Below are 24,033 nucleotides of genomic sequence, written 5' to 3'. Positions count from 1 at the left end.
GGCGCTCGCTGGTCACCAGAGACACTGGCAGTCGGCCGGGCTGGCACTGCAGCAAGCGCAGCAATCTGGTGAAGGCCAGACCGCTGTGCTGCAGCAGCGCGGCGGGTGCCCTGGCGATGCGTGCGTGACACAGCGAGTGTGGCAGCAGTGAGTGCCCGTACTGCCCTGGTCTGTGCCCGCATCAGACCAGCCAGTGACTGCACGGCACCACTCATCAACTCTGCACTCACTGCCTGTGCTGCCCTGAAATCGGCCCGACTCGCGTCCTGTGATGCCCTGAATTCTTCGTGACCCCTGGCCTGTGCTGCCCCGAATTGTTCGTGGCCTGTGCTGCCGCGAGTTCTTCTAAACCCCTGGCCTGTGAGGCCCCGAAATCGGCCACACTATGAGCCAGGGACTCAATGGCCTCAGGCAACCGTCCCACAACCCCCATGAACTCGGTGTGCCGACGATCCGAGTCCGCGGACATTTGATCAAGGAGGCGCACCTCCTGGGCGAGGACCGTCTCCGGACTGGAGGCCGGACTCTCCCTCTGGGGAGAAGGCCGCCGAGCTGCCCGACCCTTCCCGCGTGGCTGGACGCCACTGGGCCCAGCAACTGCACTCCCCTGCAACACTTCCCCCCTCTGGGGAGAAGGCAGCCGCGCTGGCCGACCCTTCCCGCGTGGCTGGACGCCACTGGGGACAGGAGCTACACCCCCCTGCAACACTTCCCCCTGGCTCTCCTCCAGGCAAGACGTGTCCCCTCCATTGCCATCCCCTGGCACGGATGAGGGTTCCCCCGATGTGCCGCCTTCCTCTTGCTCCTCGTCGTCCTCCTCTTCCGAGGGACTGACACTCGCAGCCTCAGGGACCTCCTCCTCACCAGCTGAAAGCAGGAAGGCACAAGAGTAGCTTTAGAGTGAGGACAGGGCATCAGCGAGGGAGGCATGAGTGGTGGCATTATGCGCATTGGTCGGACAGTGGCAAAGGATGTAGATCTGAAGCGCAAGGGGAACGAGAGAGGTCCAAACGCTCATGTCCTTACCATTGGGGCCCAGCACAGGGTCGGCATCTCCAATTGCAACGGGGCCAATCACCTGGGCACCCATGAGTCGACCCACGCGCTCCTCCAGGTCACTGAGCTCCTGGAACTGGGCACGGCCTCCCCCGGTGACAGTCCGGCTCTTCAGATTCTGGGCCAGCTTGGCCTGCAAGAGAAAGGACGGCCTCTAAGTACAGTGTGGTGCCCTGTTGTTGTGTGCACTGCCTCCCATGGTGGAATAGCTTGGCCAGTGTGGTGCCCTGTTGTTGTGTGCACTGCCTCCCATGGTGGAATAGCTTGGCCAGTGTGGTGCCCTGTTGTTGTGTGCACTGCCTCCCATGGTGGAATAGCTTGGCCAGTGTGGTGCCCTGTTGTTGTGTGCACTGCCTCCCATGGTCGAATAGCTTGGCCAGTGTGGTGCCCTGTTGTTGTGTGCACTGCCTCCCATGGTCGAATAGCTTGGCCAGTGTGGTGCCCTGTTGTTGTGTGCACTGCCTCCCATGGTGGAATAGCTTGGCCAGTGTGGTGCCCTGTTGTTGTGTGCACTGCCTCCCATGGTCGAATAGCTTGGCCAGTGTAGTGCCCTGTTGTTGTGTGCACTGCCTCCCATGGTCGAATAGCTTGGCCAGTGTGGTGCCCTGTTGTTGTGTGCACTGCCTCCCATGGTGGAATAGCTTGGCCAGTGTGGTGCCCTGTTGTTGTGTGCACTGCCTCCCATGGTGGAATAGCTTGGCCAGTGTGGTGCCCTGTTGTTGTGTGCACTGCCTCCCATGGTCGAATAGCTTGGCCAGTGTGGTGCCCTGTTGTTGTGTGCACTGCCTCCCATGGTCGAATAGCTTGGCCAGTGTGGTGCCCTGTTGTTGTGTGCACTGCCTCCCATGGTCGAATAGCTTGGCCAGTGTGTAAAGTTCAGAAAGTGCTATTGATGTTCATGCCAGTGCCATAGCTGCTGGAGGAGGGCTGGCCATTAGGCCTTTGAGGTCCCTTTGCCCATAATGTGAGGTGCACATGCAAGGATGAGGAGGACAATGGAAAGGGTACTCACCCTGACCAACCGAGTGAGGTCGTTAAACTTTTTCCGGCATTGGTCACCAGCCCTGGGGACATCGCTGTTGGCTGTGACCCTCTGGGCGATTTCCCTCCAGGCTCTCCTGTACAGCCTCTTGGGAGCCTTCTTGCCACTGTCCGGGCACAAGATATCTCTTCTCTTCTCCAAACCCCTAAGCAGCACCTTCAAATCATGGGCAGAGAAGCGCTGCGCTCGCTCACGGGCCCTCTGCATCGTTGCTGGCGCTATTTCTCTCCAGCAGCAGTGTTTAGGCCTAGCTGGAGGGCTGCAGTATCCAGGGCGTGGCAGCAGACCAAGTCGACCCTTCCCCCTTTAAGAGCTGGCCGGCGCCAGGGTGTCTGCTGTCAATCAAAACATGACCGCACCTGTGCTGCGCCCGGCCTCGGCGGTATCAGTCTGCACCGCCGGCTTAGCGCCTAAAGATAGGGGTGCAACGCCAGTTTTAGCGCTCGAGCAAACTCCTTGGCCAAAGCTACTGAATATCGGCGAAGTGGCCTCCACTTTCCGGCGGGCGCAAACTTTAGCGCCCACCTGACTTTACCGCCCCAAAAGTGGCTATACTGAATTTCTAAGCCTATGTTCCCTCACAGCTCTGGGAGGTTATTTGTGTTCTCCTTTTGAAGACAGAACCAAAGTATGTATTTAATTGGTCAGCCATTTCTTTATTCCCCATTATAAATTCCCCTGATTCTGACTGCAAGGGACCTACGCTTGACTTCATCAATCTTTTTCTCTTCACATATGTATAGAAGCTTTTACAGTCAGTTTTTATGTTCCCTGCAAGCTTACTCTGATCATCTATTTTCTCCCTCTTAATTAATCCCTTTGTCCTCCTTTGCTGAATCCTAAACTGCTCCCAATCCTCAGGTTTGCTGCTTTTTCTGGCCAAATTATATGCCCTCTCCTTGGATCTTATGCTATCCCTAATTTCCCTTGTTAGCCACGATTGAGTCACCTTTTTTGTTTTATTTTTATGCCAAACAGGGATGAACAAATTCTGTAGTTCATCCATGCGATCTTTAAATGTTTCCCATTGCCTATCCAGCGCCAACCCTTTAAGTAACGCTCCCCAATCCATCCTAGCCAACTCGTGCCTCATACCATCGTAGTTTCCTTTATTTAAATTCAGGACCCTAGTCTCTGAGTCAACTACTTCACTCTCCATTTTAATGAAGAATTCTATCATATTACGATCGCTCCGCCCCAAGGGGCCTCGCACAACAAGATTGCTAATTAATCCTTTCTCATTGCATAATACCCAGTCTAAGATGGCCTGATCTCTAGTTGGTTCCTCGACATATTGGTCCAGGAAACCATCCCGTATACACTCTAGGAATTCCTCCTCCACAGTATTGTTACTAATTTGGTTAGCCCAATCTATATGTAGATTAAAGTCACCCTTTCAGGCAGTGAGTTCCAGACCCCCACAAAATCAAAACTAGTCCGAGAGATCACTCTGAACCTGATAACTCCTTGCAGTACCTCCATCTTGCACGAGGCGATCTCCGCCCCAGCCAGAAACAGGTCCAGCTCTCGCTCGAAGGGATTCAGCGAGTGAGTTCACTGCCATTCTTCACCTTATTGGGTCTCTGCCAAAGGTCATCACAGATTCTTGGTGTTTTTTTTGACCAGGTTATATTAATCCTCTCAAAACTTATCATGAATGCTTAAAAAATGGACAATGCATCTTTCTTTCAGGGTCATCAAGGGCCATCAGGACCGCAAGGGCCACCAGGACCTAAGGGCGAAAAGGTAAATAAGAATCCTTTAGTATTGTGGTGCCAGTCTTGTTCCAGCAGTCAATAATATCGAGTATTTTTTTTTATTCGTTCATGGGATGTGGGCGTCGTTGGCAAGGCCAGCACACACGCAAGACTCGCCAGCAACGCCCACATCCCATGAACGAATAAAAAAAAATACTTGATTTTATGTCTTCCAACATCTGCAAGTTTGTACTTTCAGAAACAATTTCTAGAATAATAACAACCAAAATTAGGTACTTAAACTCAAAGGTTAAAACTGCTGAACCCCAAAATATTTCAGCTTTGTTCTATTTTTAACATCTCCAGCAGTCGAAAAGCAACAACACCTTGTATTTATCAAGCACCTTTAACGTAGTAAAACGTCCCAAGGAGATTCACAGGAGCGTAAATTAAATAAAATTCAACACTGAGCCACATAAGGAGATATTAGGACAGGTGACCAAAAGCTCGGTTAAAGAGGTCGGTTTTAAGGAACGCCTTAAAGGCAGAGAGGTTTAGGGAGGGAATTCCAGAGCTCGGGGCCCAGGCAGCTGAAGGCACGGCCGCCAATGGCGGAGCGATTAAAATCAGGGATGGTCAAGAGGCCAGAATTGGAGAAGCTCCGAGATCTCTGAGTCCTCATTTGAGCACACCTACACTGCGCATTATGACCTGATCTAGTGTAGGGTGGCCATATTATCACAACCAAATCCGAGGACAAACAGGCAATGTTCCACCCCGCTATTTTTTTTATGGGTGCGCGGCCCCCTTTTAACGGGCCGCGCGACCCATTCAAGGTCTTGCGCGTGTGCGAAATTTCACCTCGGAGAAGCCGCTCCCGGACTGCGCGGGTTAGATATGAGTCTTGCGTGTGTTCTGGCAATAGTGCTGTACCATCTACTGGTCCCCGAATACCCGAAAGTTTAATTTCTCAATCTTAAATCTGTTCCCGGACGGACTGAGATTTTCCATGAAACACCCTCTGTCTCAGAAGGTTTGAGATTCACAAGCCTCTTCCCGGTGGGAGAATTTAGAGCTTCCCCTCCCTTATTCAATAAAAAAAAGGCACACTGCACCACACAAGTAAACTGGTAAAGTAAATCAAATCCTCTCGCCCACCAGCTCTCATAGAAACATAGAAGATAGGAGCAGGAGTAGGCCATTCGGCCCCTCGAGCCTGCTCCGCCATTCAATGAGATCATGGCTGATCATCCAAATTCAGTACCCTGTCCCTGCTTTCTCCCCATATCCCTTGATCCCTTTAGCCTTCAGAAATATATCCAACTCCTTCTTGAATATATTTAATGAACTGGCCACCACCGCCCTCTGTGGCAGAGAATTCCACAGGTTCACCACTCTCTGGGTGAAGAAATTCCTCCTCACCTCAGTCCTAAATGGCTTACCCCTTATCCTTAGACTATGACCCCTGGTTCTGGACTCCCCGGCCATCAGAAACATCCTTCCTGCATCTAGTCTGTCCAGGCCTGACAGAATTTTATAGGCTTCGATGAGATCCCCTCTCAATCTTCTAAACTCCAGTGAGTATAAGCCCAATCGACACAATCTCTCCTCATACGTCATTCCTGCCATCCCAGGTATAACCAGCCTGGTGAATCTTCGCTGCACTCCTTCCATGGCAAGAACATCCTTCCTCAGATAAGGCGACTAAAACTGCACACAATACTCAAGGTGTGGTCTCACCAAGGCCCTGTACAACTGTAGCAAGACATCCTTGTTCCTGTACTCGAACCCTCTTGCTACGAAGGCCAACATACCATTTGCCTTCTTAACCACCTGCTGCACCTGCATGCTTCACCGCTCCCTTGGCTTCTCCCGTGCATTTGAAAGACCCGTCCTCCGTCCGGTCACCATTGAATGAAACACGGATCAGGTGACTCAATCCCCCGACGGTGCTGAGCGGCCGCAGCGATAGATGGGGCCTTTTCTCAGCCGAACTGCATTGTGGGAGGGCAGGGCCGCCATTGATGCCTCCATTCAACCCGCTCCAGCAATTCAGTCCTGATCTCAAACGGCCCGAGAATCTCCAAGAAATGGGTTTCTGTGCATTAGCATTGGAAAAAAAATCAAAGGCTCAGTATCAGGAACTCCTCCGGGGACATTGTCTGCCCGGGGACATATCCCCAAATGTGTCAGCCGTAGCAGCACTCTGGCATTCTCAGTCAAGAAGGTTGTGGGTTCAAGGCCCCACTCCGGAGACTTGAGCACATAAATGCAGACTGGAACTCCAGCACAGTACTGAGGAAGCGCTGCACTGTCGGAGGGGCGGTACTGAGGGAGCGCTGCACTGTCAGAGGGGCAGTACTGAGGGAGCGCCGCACTGTCGGAGGGGCAGTACTGAGGGAGCGCCGCACTGTCGGAGGGGCGGTACTGAGGGAGCGCTGCACTGTCAGAGGGGCAGTACTGAGGGAGCGCCGCACTGTCGGAGGGGCAGTACTGAGGGAGCGCCGCACTGTCGGAGGGGCAGTACTGAGGGAGCGCCGCACTGTCGGAGGGGCGGGTACTGAGGGAGCGCTGCACTGTCAGAGGGGCAGTACTGAGGGAGCGCCGCACTGTCAGAGAGGCAGTATTGAGGGAGCACTGCACTGTCAGAGGGGCAGTACTGAGGGAGCGCTGCACTGTCGGAGAGGCAGTACTGAGGGAGCGCTGCACTGTTGGAGGGCAGTGCTGAGGGAGCGCGGCACTGTCGGAGGGGCGGTATTGAGGGCACGCTGCACTGTCGGAGGGGCAGTACTGAGGGAGTGCTGCACTGTCGGAGGGGCAGTACAGAGGGCGTGCTGCACTGTCGGAGGGGCAGTACTGAGGGAGCGCTGCACTATCGGAGGGACAGTACTGAGGGAGCGCTGCACTGTCGGAGGGGCAGTACTGAGGGAGTGCTGCACCGTCGGAGGGGCAATACTGAGGGAACACTGCACTGTCGGAGGGGCAGTACTGAGGGAGCGCTGCACTGTCGGAGAGGCAGTACTGAGGGAGCGCTGCACTGTTGGAGGGCAGTGCTGAGGGAGCGCGGCACTGTCGGAGGGGTGGTATTGAGGGCACGCTGCACTGTCGGAGGGGCAGTACAGAGGGCGTGCTGCACTGTCGGAGGGGCAGTACTGAGGGAGCGCTGCACTGTCGGAGGGGCAGTACTGAGGGAGCGCTGCACTGTCGGAGGGGCAGTACTGAGGGAGTGATGCACTGTCGGAGGGGCAGTACTGAGGGAGCGCTGCACTGTCGGAGGGGCAGTACTGAGGGAGGGCTGCACTGTTGGAGGGGCAGTACTGAGGGAGTGCTGCACCGTCGGAGGGGCAGCACTGAGGGAGGGCTGCACTGTTGGAGGGGCAGTACTGAGGGAGTGCTGCACCGTCGGAGGGGCAGTACTGAGGGAGTGCTGCACCGTCGGAGGGGCAGTACTGAGGGAGTGCTGCACCGTCGGAGGGGCAGTACTGAGGGAGGGCTGCACTGTTGGAGGGCAGTACTGAGGGAGCTCCGCACTGTCGGAGGAGCCATTTTTCGAATGAGACTTTAAACTGAGGCCCCGTCTGCCCTCTCAGGTGGACATAAAAGATCCCGCGGCACTGTTTCGAAGAAGAGCAGGGGGAGTTCTCCCCGGTTTCCTGGCCAATATTTATCCCTCAATTAAAAGCACTAAAACAGATTATCATAGAATCGGAAAATAGGAGCAGGAGTAGGCCATTCGGCCTTTCGAGCCTGCTCCGCCATTCAATATGATCATGGCTGATCCTCTATCTCAATACCATATTCCCGCTCTCTCACCATACCCCTTAATGCCTTTTGTGTCTAGAAATCTATCTATCTCCTTCTTAAATATATTCAGTGACTTGGCCTCCACAGCCTTCTGTGGTAGAGAATTCCACAGGTTCACCACCCTCTGAGTGAAGAAATTTCTTCTCATCTCAGTCCTAAATGTCCTACCACGTATCCTGAGACTGTGACCCCTCGTTCTAGACCCCCCAGCCAGGGGAAACACCCTCCCTGCATCCATTCTGTCTAGACCTGTCAGAATTTTATACGTTTCAATGAGATCCCCTCTCATTCTTCTAAACTCTAGTGAATACAGGCCTAGTCGACCCCATCTCTCCTCATACAACAGTCCTGCCATCCCAGGAATCATTATCACATTGCTGTTTGTGGGAGCTTGCTGTGCATCACGTTTCCAACATTACAACAGTGACTCCACTTCAAAAAGGACGTCATTGCCTGTAAAGCACTTTGGGACGTCCGGTGATCGTGAAAGGTGCTGGAGAAATGCAAGCCTTTCTTTCAAATCCGGGGACTGTCCCCTGAAAACAGGGACGTCTGGTCAGCCTAATCTATTGCCCACGTTTCCCGAAGTGTTCAGTCAAAGAGTAGTGTGTAACGGAAATTTAAAGGCGGTTTTGAATTTTGGTAAAACGGATCCTACTTGACTGCTGTGAAGTTATTGCAGCTTAATCGCAATGTATGTTCCTTTGCCTTCACGAACAGGGCTATCCAGGAGAAGACAGTGGCGTGGTTGGACTACCTGGGCCCCTAGGTGAACCAGTAGGTCATGCTTTTCATAGCGAATCATGTTAATATTTTAAAGCTCTGGTTCGGAGGTGTCTTTCATTATATGTTCTATCACATTACGCTGGATAAATTTAATGGCGCAGAATTGATAATGTGGCCGTCGGTCAGACTGCTGGCGCTGCAGTTTTTACGACAGTAATAGTGTCTGCGTTGTGATTCTCCGTGTGGTGACTTCTCAGTCAGGCATGCCACTTGGGAGAGGCAGCTCGCCACAGAGAGGAGGAATAAATTAGTGAGGACCAAGGTGAGGGAGTAGAATTCGACCAAAGCTGCTTCCATAGTGAGTGGCCTCAGTTAATCTGCCGTATACCCATCGACTTGGGAATGGTGGGCAGTCTTGCAGCGGAAAAGAAAAATATGACTTTAAATTATATAATCATAGAAGGATCCAACACAGAGGGAAGCCATTCGGCCCATCGTGCCTGTGCCGGCTCTTTGAAAGAGCTCTCCAATTAGTCCCACTCCCCCCTGCTCTTTCCCCAAAGTCCTGCAATTTTTCCCCTTCAAGTATTTACCCAATTCCCTTTTGAAAGTTCCTATTGAATCTGCTTCCACCGCCCTTTCAGGCAGCGCATTCCAGATCACAACAACTCGCTGTAAAAACATTCTCCTCATCTCCCCTCTGGTTCTTTTGTCAATCATTTTAAATCTGTGTGAATATTAAATTGACCTATAAATTCTTTATCTTCACTGGGACATTCTTTACTTTAAATATTTTTTGCAATTTTTAAACTGACCATAGTAGCTGAGGAGAAATAAATGCAAGCAAACACACCAAATAGAATTTGAAAAAAGCTATCCGCTTAAACATACCTTAAACATTCACTCCCTCCACCACCAGCGCACCGTGGCTGCAGTGTGTACCATCTACAAGATGCACTGCAGCAACTCGCCAAGGCTTCTTCGGCAGCACCTCCCAAACCCGCGACCTCTTCCACCTAGAAGGACAAGGGCAGCAGGCGCATGGGAACACCACCACCTCCAAGTTCCCCTCCAAGTCACACACCATCCTGACTTGGAAATATATCGGCCGTTCCTTCATCGTCGCTGGGTCAAAATCCTGGAACTCCCTCCCTAACAGCACTGTGGGAGCACCTTCACCACACGGACTGCAGCGGTTCAAGAAGGCGGCTCACCACCACCTTCTCAAGGGCAACTAGGGATGGGCAACAAAATGCTGGCATTGCCAGCGATGCCCACATCTCAGGAACGAATTTGTTTTAAAATCAGCATGCTATAATATAGCAATACACCAGGATACTTTTTTACCTGAAAGTGATGTAAGGGAACATTGTGCTGGCGGTTTAGTTAACGATGATTGTCGTGTTCTGCACTGATAGGAATTGGCAAAACTTCACGACAACTAACTCTAAGGATAGCACTGAAGGGCTGGATTTTGCCAATGGGGAGCTTTTGGAGGCGGGACTCCCACTTGTCGGGTTTTAGTCCCGCCTCCATCAACTTCTGGCCAACCCACGCTATTTTCCCTTGATTCACCTTGTTAAGCCCGCCCAGCGGGCTCAGCAGGCCAATTAAGGGAAAGCCGGTTACAGAGAACGTCAGCGTATTTTGACAGGTGAATTGTCATCGTTTGGCAGCTCTGTGAAGCTGTCAAGCACTGACATTCTCTGTAGTTTGATGAGTTCTTGAATTCAAGACCTCATCAAACCTCTTTCTTTTACAGAAATTAGATGGTTGCTGCATTGGAGAATGCAACAGCCATCTGTCATCTCTGCCGCGGAGGTACGAGACTCTCCACATACCCAACGACTGAAGCCTGCAGGAAGAAACAAAGGTAAGTAAACTTTTTCTGTCACTTTCCACTTACCTCAGATACTCCCCTCTCCACACTTGCACCCATCACTTACCTTCACAGCGCACTTTTGCACCCCTCCGACCCCCGCAGACCCACTACTCGCCTCGGTGACCCTGGCGGGGTTCGCAGCCTTCGGGAAGCCCGCACTTGTGTGGGTTAAATGGGGATAATCCTCTTATCTGCCTGTTAACTACCTGTTAACAGGCAGTTAAGTGGATGTAATCCCATCCCGCCTCCAAGGAGACGGGACCTGGCGTGGGTCGGCTACCCGCCTCCTAGCAAGATGGCACGGAGGCGTGTTGGGCACCCGCCCCCAAATTCTGCCATTTTCCCAGCAGTCCTGCCTCCCCAGGGCTGGCGAGATCACGCCCTTAATCTGTTTGCATGTTTTCTCTTAAGACATTATAAAAGAGAACTTGGAGGTTACCTATCAAGCTAGCTTCCTATAGACCTACCTCTCCAAGGTAAACTAAGTTCGATTAAAAAGCTTCGCTTGTTGGATAACCTTGTCAATCCACACCAGTCCAATTTTACTTTTATTTTTGTAAATGAATTTCCTTCTTTCGCCAAATGTAAGACGCACGTTCTCGAGCAGAGTGAATGGACCTATTTCCGTACAACTTCCGCCACCTCAAGCCTTGTGCTAACGGGGAGGCGTGTTCGCCCCGAGACGCGACATGTAACGTGTCAGCTTTACCGTCTAATTCAGAACTTACAGACACATGGCAGATAATGTTTGAGCGTCCGTCTCCGGCGGCGACCAAACAACCTGCTTCAACACGGTTGTGCAAACTTCCAGATACTCAGCAAATTGTGATCGTCTTAAAGAGGTCAACATTTAAGCAGCTGAAGTTCCACAGAGAACGAAATAGTGCTTTAGATAAAAAAAAGGGAAGTAGCACTGATCAACTGAGGATATGTTGATGGGGCTGAGATGAAGAGGGGTGGGATGAGGCTGGTGTGGAGCATAAACACCGGCACGGACCAGTTCGAGCGAATGGCCTGTTGCTGTGTTGTAGATGCGATGTAACTCGATGTAAGTATTTTTAAAATTCGTTTATGGGATGTGGGCATCACTGGCAAGGCCGGCATTTATTGCCCATCCCCAGCTGCCCTCGAGAAGGTGGTGGTGAGCCGCCTTCTTGAACCGCTGCAGTCCGTGTGGTGAAGGTACTCCCACAGTGCTGTTAGGGAGGGAGTTCCAGGATTTTGACCCAGCGATGATGAAGGATCAGCCGATATACTTCTAAGTCAGGATGGTGTGTGACTCAGAGGGGAACTTGGAGGTGGTGGTGTTCCCATGCGCCTGCTGCCCTTGTCCTTCTAGGTGGAAGAGGTGGCGGGTTTGGGAGGTGCTGCCGAAGAAGCCTTTTCGTCTACATAACCCAGAGAACAATACACATTTGATACAGTAATTTCTCAACCATCCATTATGAATGTAGAATGCGATGGGGTGACTATAGCTTTTTATGGAAGAATGACTCAATGGTCTGAATGACTTATTTTACCTGTACATACCTTTGTGATTTTCTGATATCCAGCAGTTATTTGACTGCTAATTCTTGATTCTGGATAGTTCCATCAATGTTTTCAGTGTCAGCCAGTGGCTCAGTGGGTAGCATTCTCGCCTCTGAGTCAGAAGGTTGTGTGTTCGTTCCACTCCAGACACAAAAATCTAGGCAGACACTCCAGTGCAGTGCTGAGGAAGTGCTGCACTGTCAGAGGTGCCGTCTTTCAGATGAGACATTAAACCGAGGCCCCGTCTGCTCTCTCAGGAGGATGTAAAAAATCCCATGGCACTGTTTCGAAGAAGAGCAGAGGAGTTCTCCCTGGCCAATATTTATCCCTCAATCAACATCACTAAAAAACAGATGATCTGGTCATTATCACATTGCTGTTAGTGGGAGCTTGCTGTGTGCAAAACTGACTGCCCCATTTCCTACATTACAACAGTGACTCCACTTCAAAAAAAGTACTTCATTGGCTGTAAATCGCTTTGGAATGTTGGTTGGTCGTGAAAGGCGCTATAGAAATGCAAGTCTGTCTTTTCTTTCAGTTAGCAAAGTGGTATAAATCACATGAGATCTCTGAAACCCATTCACGACTTGACATTGACTCTCTGAATACCACGATATAGCAATAATGTCACGGTGGTCAACACTGCAGTGTGAGAGTCAGGAAACAGCAATAAAACAGAGCAAGCTGACAGTCTGTGCACAAAAGCTGAGCTGAACTTGAGTCTATAATTGTTAGATAAAATTAAAAACGTTGTGTAAGTAAGACAGCTGCCTGGGAGTGGTTTGGCATCAAAGCTTCGGGTTCCCACGATGTTTATCAACTCATAGATACAGCCCAGAAGGAGGCTGTTTAGCCCATCGTGCCTGTGCCGGCTCTTTGAAAGAGCTCTCCAATTAGTCCCACTCCCTGCTTGTTCCCCACAGCCCTGCAAAATTTTGCCCTTCAAGTATTTATCCAATTTGAAAGTTACTACTGAATCTGCTTCCACCGCCCTTTCAGGCAGCGCATTCCAGATCACAACAACTCACTGCGTAATAAAAATTCTCCTCATCTCCTCTTTGCTCGTTTTGCCAATTATCTTCACTCTGTGCCCTCTGGTTACCGACCCTCCTGCCACTGGAAACAGTTTCTCCTTATTTACTCAATCAAAACCCCTCATGATTTTGAACACCTCTATTAAATCTCCCCTTAACCTTCTCCGCTCTAAGGAGAACAATCCCAGTTTCTCCAGTCTCTCCTTATAACTGAAGTCCCTCATCCCTGGAACCATTCTAGTAAATCTCCTCTGCACCCTCTCCAAGGCCTTGACATCCTTCCTAAAGTGCGGTGCCCAGAATTGGCCACAATACACCAGCTGGGGCCTAACCAGCGCTATATAAAGTTTTATCATAACTTCCTTGCTTTTGTTACTCTATTTATAAATCCAAGGATCCCGTGTGCTTTTTAACGGCCTTCTGAACTTGTCCACCTTCAATGATTAGTGTACGTACATCCCCAGGTCTCTGTTCCTGCACCCCCTTTACAACCCTTTAGTTTATATTGCCTCTCCACATTCTTCCTACCACAAAGTATCGCAACGATTTGAGCTTTCCCTTAACAATGTAACGTTGTGTGAACCCATCCGCCCTCACCTGCCTGACCGGTTTGATTTACTTTCTTGTAACCGGCTCCTAGGGATCCAGGGTCCTCTATATGTTGGCAGTTGTGAGGTGGACGTTCCTTAGCGTCAGACGCAGTGCAGAAAAATGAGAGCTAGAGACTGAGATCCATGAACATAGAAACATAGAAGATAGGAGCAGGAGTAGGCCATTCGGCCCCTCGAGCCTGTTCCGCCATTCAATGCGATCATGGCTGATCATCCAAACTCAGTACCCTGTCCCTGCTTTCTCCCCATATCCCTTGATCCCTTTAGCCTTAAGAAATATATCCAACTCCTTCTTGAATATATTTAATAAGTTGACCTCAACTGCCTTCTGTGGTAGAGAATTCCACAGGTTCACCACTCTCTGGGTGAAGAAATTCCTCCTCATCTCTGTCCTAAATGGCTTACCCCTTATCTTTAGACTGTGACCCCTGGTTCTGGACTCCCCCGCCATCAGGAACATCCTTCCTGCATCTAGTCTGTCTAGTCCTGTTAGAATTTTACAAGTTTCAATGAGATCCCCTCTCATTCTTCTAAACTCCAGCGAGTATAAGCCTAATCGACCCAATCTCTCTTCATACGTCATTCCTGCCATCCCAGGTATCAGTCTGGTGAATCTTTGCTGCACTCCCTCCATGGCAAGAACATCCTTCCTCAGATAAGGCGACCAAAACTGCACACAATACTCAAGGTGTGGTTTCACCAAGGCCCTGTACAACTGCAGCAAGACATCCTTGCTCCTGTACTCGAATCCTCTCGCTATGAAGGCCAACATACCATTTGCCTTCTTAACTGCCTGCTGCACCTGCATGCTTACCTTCAGCGACTGGTGCACAAGGACGCCCAGGTCTCGTTGCACTTCCCCTTTTCCCAATCTATTGCCGTTCAGATAATAATCTGTCTTCCTGTTTTTGCCACCAAAGTGGATAACCTTGCATTTATCCACGTTATAAATTATCCACAAAATCAAAGGAAACGAGAAGACTCGGATTGTAAGGAGCTAAAATAATCATAGGAACCGTAGCACCTGACAAGGCTACGGTTCCTATGTATCAGGGCATTCTGAAGGGGGAGGGCAAACAGTCAGAGGTCGTGGTTCACATTGGTACCAACGACATGGGTAGAAAGAGGGATGAAGTCCTGCAACAAGAATTTAGGGAGTTAGGTAGCAGATTAAAAAGCAGGACCTCAAAGGTTGTAATCTCTGGATTACTCCTGGTGCCACGTGCTAGTGATTATAGGAATAGGAGGATAGAGCAGATGAATGCATGGCTAAAGAGTTGGTGCAGGAGGGAGGGCTTTAGTTTCCTGGATCACTGGGTCGGCTTCTGGGGAAGCTGGGACCTGTACAAGTCGGACGGGTTGCACCTGAACCGGAACGGGACCAACATCCTTGCGGGGAAGTTTGCTAGTACTGTTGGGTGGGGTTCAAACTAACTTGGCAGGGGGATGGGATACGGAGTGGAGCTATAGTAGGGGGTGATGCACAGCCAAATGCAGGAAACTTTGTGCTATCCGGCACCGACGGGACCGAGCTGTTGCCGTTCCCTCAAAACTGCCGGACACACCAGCGCTAATGTTGAAAGATATGGAAGCCTCTGAGCTCCGTAACTGTCAACAAACCAGCTTCTAAACAGTCCAAGCATCTCTGTAGCTTAGCAACAGCTTCAGCAGACCTTGCAGAGCTTGACTGTTGAGGAAAAAAGCAACGAGAAAAAAAAACTAACGAAAACGGCACCTGATTTTTGCTGGTGGCTCGAGCATTCCGGACAGTTAGCCTCCGGATAACACAAAGTTTCCTGTATAGAGGAAAAAACAAGTCAGCCTGGAAGGCAGAGCAAATATGTAACGGCACAAGCGAGTATGGCAAGGTTGGATGGCATTTATTTTAATGCAAGGAGTCTTGCAAGTAAGGCAGATGAATTGAAGGTGTTGATGAACACATGGGAGTATGATATTGTTGCTATCACAGAGACATGGTTGAGGGAGGGGCAAGACTGGCAGCTCAGTATTCCGGGGTATAGAATCTTCAGGCGAGACAGAGGAGGGTGTAAAAGAGGAGGGGGTGTCGCAATATTAATCAAGGAGTTAATTACTGCTGTAAGGAGGGATGATATCTTAGCAGGTTCCTCTAATGAGGCCATATGGGTAGAACTTAAAAGCAAAAAGGGGGCAAGCACTTTGCTGGGAGTGTACTATAGGCCCCCAAACAGTCAGGAGCAGATAGAGGAACAGATATGTAGGCAAATCTCAGAGAAGTGTAGAAATAATAGGGTAATAATAGTAGGGGATTTCAACTTCCCCAATATTAACTGGGACAGTCAGACTGTGAAAGGCTTAGAGGGTGCAGAATTCTTAAAGTGCATCCAGGAGAGCTTTTTAAGCCAGCATGTGGAAAGTCCTATGAGAGAGGGGGCGGTACTGGACCTAATTCTAGGGAATGTACCCAGGCAACTGGTAGAAGTGTCTGTCGGAGAGCATTTTGGTGACAGTGACCATAATTTGGTGAGATTTAAGGTAGTCATGGAAAAGGACAAAGATGGACCGGAAATAAAGGTTCTAAATTGGGGGAAGGCCGATTTTAATATGATAAGGCAGGACGGTGGCATAGTGGTTAGCACTGTTGCCTCACAGCGCCAGAGACCCGGGTTCGAATCTGGCCTCGGGCAACTGTCTGTGTGGAGTTTGCACATTCTCCCCGTGTCTGCGTGGGTTTTCTCCGGGTGCTCCGGTTTCCTCCCACAGTCCAAAGATGTGCGGGTTAGGTTGATTGGCTATGATAAATTGACCCTTAGTGTTAGGGGGATTAAATACGTGGGGTTACAAGGATAGGGTGGGATATGTGTTGGTGTAGGGGTTACGGGGATTGGGTGGGATATGTGTCGGTGCAGGCTCGATGGGCCAAAATGGCCTCTATCTGCACTGTGGGGTTTCTGTGATTCTGTGATTCTGTGATCTGGCCAAAGTGGACTTGTAGGAAAATTCACATCAGAGCAGTGGGAGTCTTTCAGAAAGGAAATAGAGAGAGTACAACGCCAACATGTTCCCGTAAAGGTCAAGGGTGGGACCAACAAGCCCAGGGAACCCTGGATGTCGAGGGATATACAAGAAGATTAGGAAAAAAAGAGAGGCTTTTGGCAGATACAAAGGACTAAAAACAGTGGAAGCCCTAGAGGAGTATTGAAAGTGTAGGGGGGTACTTAAAAAAGAAATTAGGAGAGCGAAGAGGGGGCATGAAAAAACACTGGTGGGCAAAATAAAGGAAAATCCCAAGGTGTTTTATAAGTATATTAAGGGCAAGAGGATAACCAGGGAAAGAGTAGGGCCCATTAGGGACCAAAGTGGCAATCTTTGTGTAGAACCGGAAGATGTAGGTGAGGTTTTAAATGAATATTTTGCATCTGTGTTCACTATGCAGAAGGACGATATAGGCATAGAAATCAGGCAGAGGGATTGTGATATACTTGAACAAATTAATATTGAGAGGGAGGAGGTACTAGCGGTTTTAGCGGGCTTAAAAGTGCATAAATCCCCAGGCCCGGACGAGATGTATCCCAGGCTGCTGTGTGAGGCAAGGGAGGAGATTGCAGGGGCTCTGACAAATTTTCAAAGCCTCTCTGGCCACAGGGGAGATGCCAGAGGACTGAAGGACAGCTAACGTAGTACCATTATTCAAGAAGGGTAGTAGGGATAAACCAGGGAATTACAGGCCAGTGAGCCTAACATCAGTATTAGAGAAATTATTGGAAAAAATTCTGAGGGACAGTATTAGTCTCCACTTGGAGAGGCAAGGATTAATCAAGGATAGTCAGCATGGCTTTGTCAGGGGGAGATCATGTCTGACCAATTTGATTGAATTTTTCGAGGGGGTGACTAGGTGTGTGGATGAGAGTACTGCAGTTGATTTAGTCTACATGGACTTCAGTAAGGCTTTTGACAAAGTCCCGCATGGGAGACTGGTCAAGAAGGTAAGAGCCCATGGGATCCAGGGCAATTTGGCACATTGGATCTAAAATTGGCTTAGTGGCAGGAGGCAGAGAGTGATGGTCGAAGGTTGTTTTTGTGACTGGAAGCCTGTGTCCAGTGGTGTACTGCAGGGATCGGTGCTGGGTCCTTTGCTGTTTGTAGTTTACATTAATGATTTAGATATGAATGTAGGAGGTATGATCAGTAAGTTCGCAGATGACACGAAAATTGGTGGAGTGGTAAATAGCGAGGAGGGAAGCCTCAGGCTACAGGATGATATAGACGGGATGGTTAGATGGGCAGAACAGTGGCAAATGGAATTTAACCCTGAAAAGTGAGAGGTGATGCATTTTGGGAGGACCAACAAGGCAAGGGAATACACAATGAATGGTAGGACCCTAGGAAGGACAGAGGATCAGAGGGACCTTGGTGTGCATGTACATAGATCCCTGAAGGCAGCAGGACAGGTAGATAAGGTGGTTAAAAAGGCATATGGGATACTTGCCTTCATTAGCCGAGGCATAGAATATAAGAGCAGGGAGGTTATGATGGAGCTGTACAAAATGCTAGTCAGGCCACAGCTGGAATACTGTGTGCAGTTCTGGTCACCACACTATAGGAAGGATGTGATTGCATTGGAGAGGGTGCAGAGGAGATTCACCAGGATGTTACCTGGGCAAGAGCGCTTCAGCTATGAAGAGAGACTGGACAGGCTGGGGTTGTTTTCCTTAGAGCAGAGAAGGCTGAGGGGGGACCTGATTGAGGTGTACAAAATTATATGGGGCATAGATAGGGTAGATAGAAAGGAACTTTTCCCCTTAGTAGAGGGGTCAATAACCAGGGGACATAGTTTCAAGATAAGGGGCAGGAGGTTTAGAGGGGATTTGAGGAAAACCTTTTTCACCCAGAGGGTGGTTGGAATCTGGAACTCACTGCCTGAAAGGGTGGTAGAGGCAGGAACCCTCACAACATTCAAGAAGCATTTAGATGAGCACTTGAAACGCCATAGCATACAAGGCTACGGACCAAGTGCTGGAAAATGGGATTAGAATAGACAGGGCTTGATGGCCAGCGTGGACACGATGGGCTGAAGGGCCTCTTTCTGTGCTGTATAACTCTATGACTCTATGACAAGGGACTTGCAGGTTTAACTGAAGAGACAAGTCTGTTTACTAGAGTTTTCACCATGGAGCTATTCACACCTAGGTACGCTGTGAAAAGGTTTGGATGTGTTTTCACATGCCCAGCAGAAAGCTGCTTTTATATTAGGTTTAGTGGGTTCTAGTCGCCTGTGTATAGTAACAACAACAACAACAACAATTTGTATTTATATAGCGCCTTTAACATAGTAAAACGTCCCAAGGTGCTTCACAGGAGTAATTTAAGAAAAAAAATTTGACACCGAGCCACATAAGGATAAATTAGGGCAGGTGACCAAAAGCTTGGTCAAAGAGGTAGGTTTTAAGGAGTGTCTTAAAGGAGGAAAGAGAGGTAGAGAGGCAGAGAGTTTTAGGTTGAAATCGAGGCGCTGCTTAACCGGGAGCCAGTGTAAGTCAGCGAGCACAGGGATGATGGGCGAACGGGACTTGGTGCGAGTTAGGACACGGGCAGCCGAGTTTTGGATGAGGTCAAGTTTACATGTGGAATGTGGGTGGCCGGCCAGGAGTGCGTTGGAATAGTCAAGTCTAGAGGTAACAAAGGCATGGGTGAAGGTTTCAGCAGGCAGACCGCTATTCCTGACCAGAATGGAGCTGATTGGGTAATTCCCCCTGTCAATAACGCTGAGAGACCGCTGTAAGTGACGACGATGGATTTTACAAACATCATTTTTTTTAAATTCGTTCCTGGGATGTGGGTGTCGCTGGCAAGGCCAGCATTTATTGCCCATCCCTAATTGCCCTCGAGAAGGTGGTGGTGAGCCGCCTTCTTGAACCGCTGCAGTCTGTGTGGTGAAGGTACTCCCACAGTGCTGTTAGGGAGGGAGTTCCAGGATTTTGACCCAGCGACGATGGAGGATTGGTGATATACTTCTAAGTCAGGATGATGAGTAACTTGGAGGAGAACTTGGAGGTGGTGGTGTTCCCATGCGTCTACTGCCCTTGTCCTTCTAGGTGGAAGAGGTCGCGGGTTTGTAACACGTAACTGTCCTCCACTCATTGCATTTGGCTGGAGAAATCACCCTGCTGTACTTGGGAGATGTTGTTGCAGATTCGGCCATGAGTTCTGTTTGCTGTAGTTCCTAGAGGCTCTTTTTAAATAGACTCCATAGACGGTTTGCCACAGAACGCTGTTTAAATAGACTCTGTAGACTGTTTACTGTAGTGCGCTGTTTAAATAGACTACACAGTTTGCCGCAGAACGCTGTTTAAATAGACTCTGTAGACTGTTTACTGTAGTGCGCTGTTTAAATAGACTCTATACACAGTTTGCCGCAGAACGCTGTTTAAATAGACTCTGTAGACTGTTTACTGTAGTGCGCTGTTTAAATAGACTCTGTAGACAGTTTGCCGTAGTGCGCTGTTTAAATAGACTCTGTAGACAGTTTGCCATAGTACGTTGTTTAAATAGACTCTGTAGACAGTTTGCCATAGTGCGCTGTTTAAATAGACTCTGCAGACTGTTTATTGTAGTGCGCTGTTTAAATAGACTCTGTAGGCTGTTTGCTGTAGTGCGCTGTTTAAATAGACTCTGTAGACTGTTTACTGTAGTGCACTGTTTAAGTAGACTCTAGACAGTTTGCCATAGTGCACTGTTTAAATAGACTCTGTAGACTGTTAGCTGTAGTGTGCTGTTTAAATAGACTCTGTAGACTGTTAGCTGTAGTGTGCTGTTTAATTAGACTCTGTTTGCTGAGTAAATGGACTTTGTTTGCTGTGAGTCCTGCCATAAGTCAATCGACACTCTGGTGTTTAGTGCCACTGGTTCCTGGCGCACATGTCTTGCACACTCAGCAACAGCCCCCGGCTCAGTTTGCCGGATTCGCTAAGGCCACAGCGTTTTATTTCACTGGGCTCTCTCCAGTAGCTGGCCCCAGTGAATCTAGCAAGTTTACTCTGGATCCAATATAAAAGCAGCCAATGAATGCTTCCAGATAAAAAACTGTTTCCCATTAAAGCAAGCTTTCCTATCAGAATTGGTTTGATGTTTTAGGAAGCTTTTAATGATAAACTGATAGCTTCAAAAACTCAAAACATAACATGGGTATGTCCCGCATTACTGCCATTGGAAAGCAATTGCCTTTCACATTGAAGGATGGTGCTTTTTTAAAGGATGAGGGCTTCAAGTGTACACAGATGGTCAAACTAGCATCAAAAAAATCATGCACATGGAATGATTTAATCGCAAGTGATTGGGTACAACAGATATTTGTTTTCATGCTGTACGTCATGGACTGTTCTCTTTCACAGGGCCCTGTAGGTTCCCGTGGAGATCGTGGTGAACCGGGAGATGAAGGTTACAAGGTAATTTCTTTATGCTGTTTCTAATTCCAAGGGTTAAGGGGCAGCTGCTCAGTCTAGCAAATGGTGGGAAGTGCTGTTCCGCAGGGACCGGTGCTGGGACCACTGTTGTTTGCAATTTACATAGAACCATAGAATAGTACAGCCCAGAAGGAGGCCATTCAGCCCATCGAGTCTGCGCCGGCTCTTTCGAAGAGCAATCCAGTTAAATCCACTTCCCGGTTCTTTCCCCATATCCCAGCAATTTTATCTCCTTCACGTATTTATCCAATTCCCTTTTGAAGGCTACTATTGAATCTATATCCACCGCCCTATCAGGCAGCGCGTTCCAAATCCTCACCACTCGTAGCGTAAAATGTTTTTCCTCATGTCGCCTGAACGATTTGCACTTGGGAATAGGAAGTACAATTTCAAAATTTTCAGGCAACACCCAATTGGGGGGTGGGGGACGGGGGTGGGTGTAGTTCAATACAGAGGAAGACTATGAGAAAATACAAGAAGACATCAATAAACTTGCAGAATGGGCGTGTAATTGGCAAATAAATTTCAATATAGGTGAACATCACCCACCTCCGCCCCTGCCCCAGCTCATCTGCTGCTGAAACCCTCATCCGTGCCTTTGTTACCTCTCGACTTGACTATTCTAACACACTCCTGGCTGGCCTCCCACATCCCACCCTACGTAACCCTGAGGCCATCCAAAACTCGGCTGCCCCGTGTCCTAACTCGCACCAAGTCCTGTTCGCCCATCACCCCCTGTGCTCACTGACCTACATTGGCTCCCGGTTAAGCAGCGCCTCGATTTCAAAATTCTCATCCTTGTTTTCAAATCACTCCATGGCCTCGCCCCTCCCTATCTCTGTAATCTCCTTCAGCCCCCTGAGATATCTGCGCTCCTCTAATTCTGCCCTCTTGAGCATCCCTGATTATAATCGCTCCACCATTGGTGCCCGTGCCTTCTGTTGCTGGGCCCTAAGCTCTGGAATTTCCTCTATAAACCTCTCCTCTCTCTCTCCTCCTTTAAGACGCTCCTTAAAACCGACCTCTTTGACCAAACACCTGCCCTAATTTCTCCTTATGTGGCTCGGTGTCAAATTTTTTTGTCTTATAACAATCCTGTGAAGCTCCTTGGGATGTTTTACTATGTTAAAGGCACTATATAAATGCACGTTGTTGTTCAATGATCGGTGGTGCATTTTGGTAGGAAGAATAAGGAGGCCACATAATCCTTGGATCATAAGAGTCTCAATGGGGTAGAGGAGCAGAGGGATCTGGGGGTACAGATACACAGATCACTAAAAGTAGTGACGCAGGTTAATAAGGCCATTAAAAAAAAAAAAACAAGCACTGGGGTTCATTTCTAGAGGGACAGAACTGAAAAGCTGAGAAGTGATGTTAAATCTCTACAGAAGCTTGGTTAGACCACACTTGGAGCACTGAGCACAGTTCTGGTCTCTATTATTAAAAGGATATAGAGGCACTGGAGAAAGTGCAAAAAAGATTTACCACAATCGTACCAGACCTGAGAGGTTCCACCTCTCGGGAAAGATTGAACCGGCTGCGGCTCTTTTCTCTCGAAAAGAGAAGGCTGAGGGGTGACCTGATAGCAAAAACAGGAAGGCAGATTATTATTTGAATGACAATAGATTGGGAGAAGGGGAAGTGCAACGAGACCTGGGTGTCCTTGTGCACCAGTCGCTGAAGGTAAGCATGCAGGTGCAGCAGGCGGTTAAGAAGGCAAATGGTATGTTGGCCTTCGTAGCGAGAGGGTTTGAGTACAGGAGCAAGGATGTCTTGCTACAGTTGTACAGGGCCTTGGTGAGACCACACCTTGAGTATTATGTGCAGTTTTGGTCGCCTTATCTGAGGAAGGATGTTCTTGCCATGGAGGGAGTGCAGCGAAGATTCACCAGACTGATACCTGGGATGGCAGGAATGACGTATGAGGAGAGATTGGGTCGATTGGGCTTGTACTCGCTGGAGTTTAGAAGAATGAGAGGGGATCTCATTGAAACTTATAAAATTCTGACAGGACTGGACAGACTAGATGCTGGAAGGATGTTCCCGATGGTCAGGGAGTCCAGAACCAGGGGTCACAGTCTAAGGATAAGGGGTAGGCCATTTAGGACAGAAATGAGGAGGAATTTCTTCACCCAGAGAGTGGTGAACCCGTGGAATTCTCTACCACAGAAGGCAGTGGAGGCCAATTCATTAAATATATTCAAGAAGGAGTTGGATATATTTCTCACGGCTAAAGGGATCAAGGGGTATGGGGAGAAAGCAGGGACCGGGTACTGAATTTGGTTGATCAGCCATGATCGCATTGAATGGCGGAGCAGGCTCAAGGGGCCGAATGGTCTATTCCTGCTCCTGTCTTCTATGTTTCTATAGAGGTCTTTAAGATTATGAAGGGGTTCGATAGGGTAGACGTAGAGAAGATGTTTCCACTTGTGAGGGAGACCGAAACTAGGGCCCATAATTATAAAATAGTCATTCAGGAGAAACATCTTTAATGATTCCCACATTACGACAGTGGCTAGACTCCAAAAGTACTTCATTGGCTGTAAAGCGCTTTGAGACGTCTGGTGGTTGTGAAAGACGCTATAGAAATGCAAGTCTTCCTTTCTTTTACCCAGAGAGTGCTTAGAAGGTGGAACTCGCTACCATGTGGAGTGGTTGAGGCGAATAGCACAGATGCCTTTAAGGGAAAGCTAGATAAATACATGAGGGAGAAAGGAATAGAAGGTTTCGCTGATGGGGTGAGATGAAGAGGGGTGGGAGGAGGCTGGTGTGGAGCATAAACACCGGCACGGACCAGTTGGGCCGAATGGCCTGTTTCTGTGCTGCAGGCTTGATGTAATTCTGTGTAATTCTAACCTGATGCTCCTTATTCTGGCACCATTACAACAATGGTGTGTCTACCTGTGAAGCATGTTAGAACCCATTGTGAGGGTCACTCATCACAGAGACGGAATAAATCAAATTCCCTTGTTATTGCTGGGATTCCAGGATTTCTGCCAATGTTTTTTGTGGGGGGACCACATCCTACATTCAAGGTCATCCATTGTTCCGTGAAAACGACAAAGCTTTGGCTTTGACCAAGATGGGGGGTACGGTAGCATGGTGGTTATGTTACTGGCCGAGTATTCAGAGGCCTGGACTAATGATCCAGAGACGTGAGTTCAAACCACAACCACCCCCACCCCATCCCCTGCTGGGGGATTTAAATA

At 49.0% G+C, this 24,033-nt stretch overlaps 1 protein-coding gene across 1 annotated transcript in view; it reads left to right on the top strand.

Moving 5' to 3' along the window:
* col24a1 (collagen type XXIV alpha 1) overlaps positions 1–24,033 on the top strand; it is a 677,579-nt gene that overhangs the window by 544,392 nt on the left and 109,154 nt on the right. Inside the window, exons 41-43 of the mRNA XM_085983549.1 lie at positions 3,791–3,844; positions 8,320–8,376; positions 20,753–20,806. Coding sequence (XP_085839675.1) covers positions 3,791–3,844; positions 8,320–8,376; positions 20,753–20,806 — 165 coding nt within the window. The remainder of the gene's footprint in view (positions 1–3,790; positions 3,845–8,319; positions 8,377–20,752; positions 20,807–24,033) is intronic.

This window comes from Somniosus microcephalus, chromosome 3, assembly GCF_052327205.1.
Source record: "Somniosus microcephalus isolate GS21.2 chromosome 3, FLI_Smic_1.0, whole genome shotgun sequence".
Classification (NCBI taxonomy): domain Eukaryota; kingdom Metazoa; phylum Chordata; class Chondrichthyes; order Squaliformes; family Somniosidae; genus Somniosus; species Somniosus microcephalus.
This window is presented reverse-complemented; position numbering and strand designations above follow the sequence as displayed.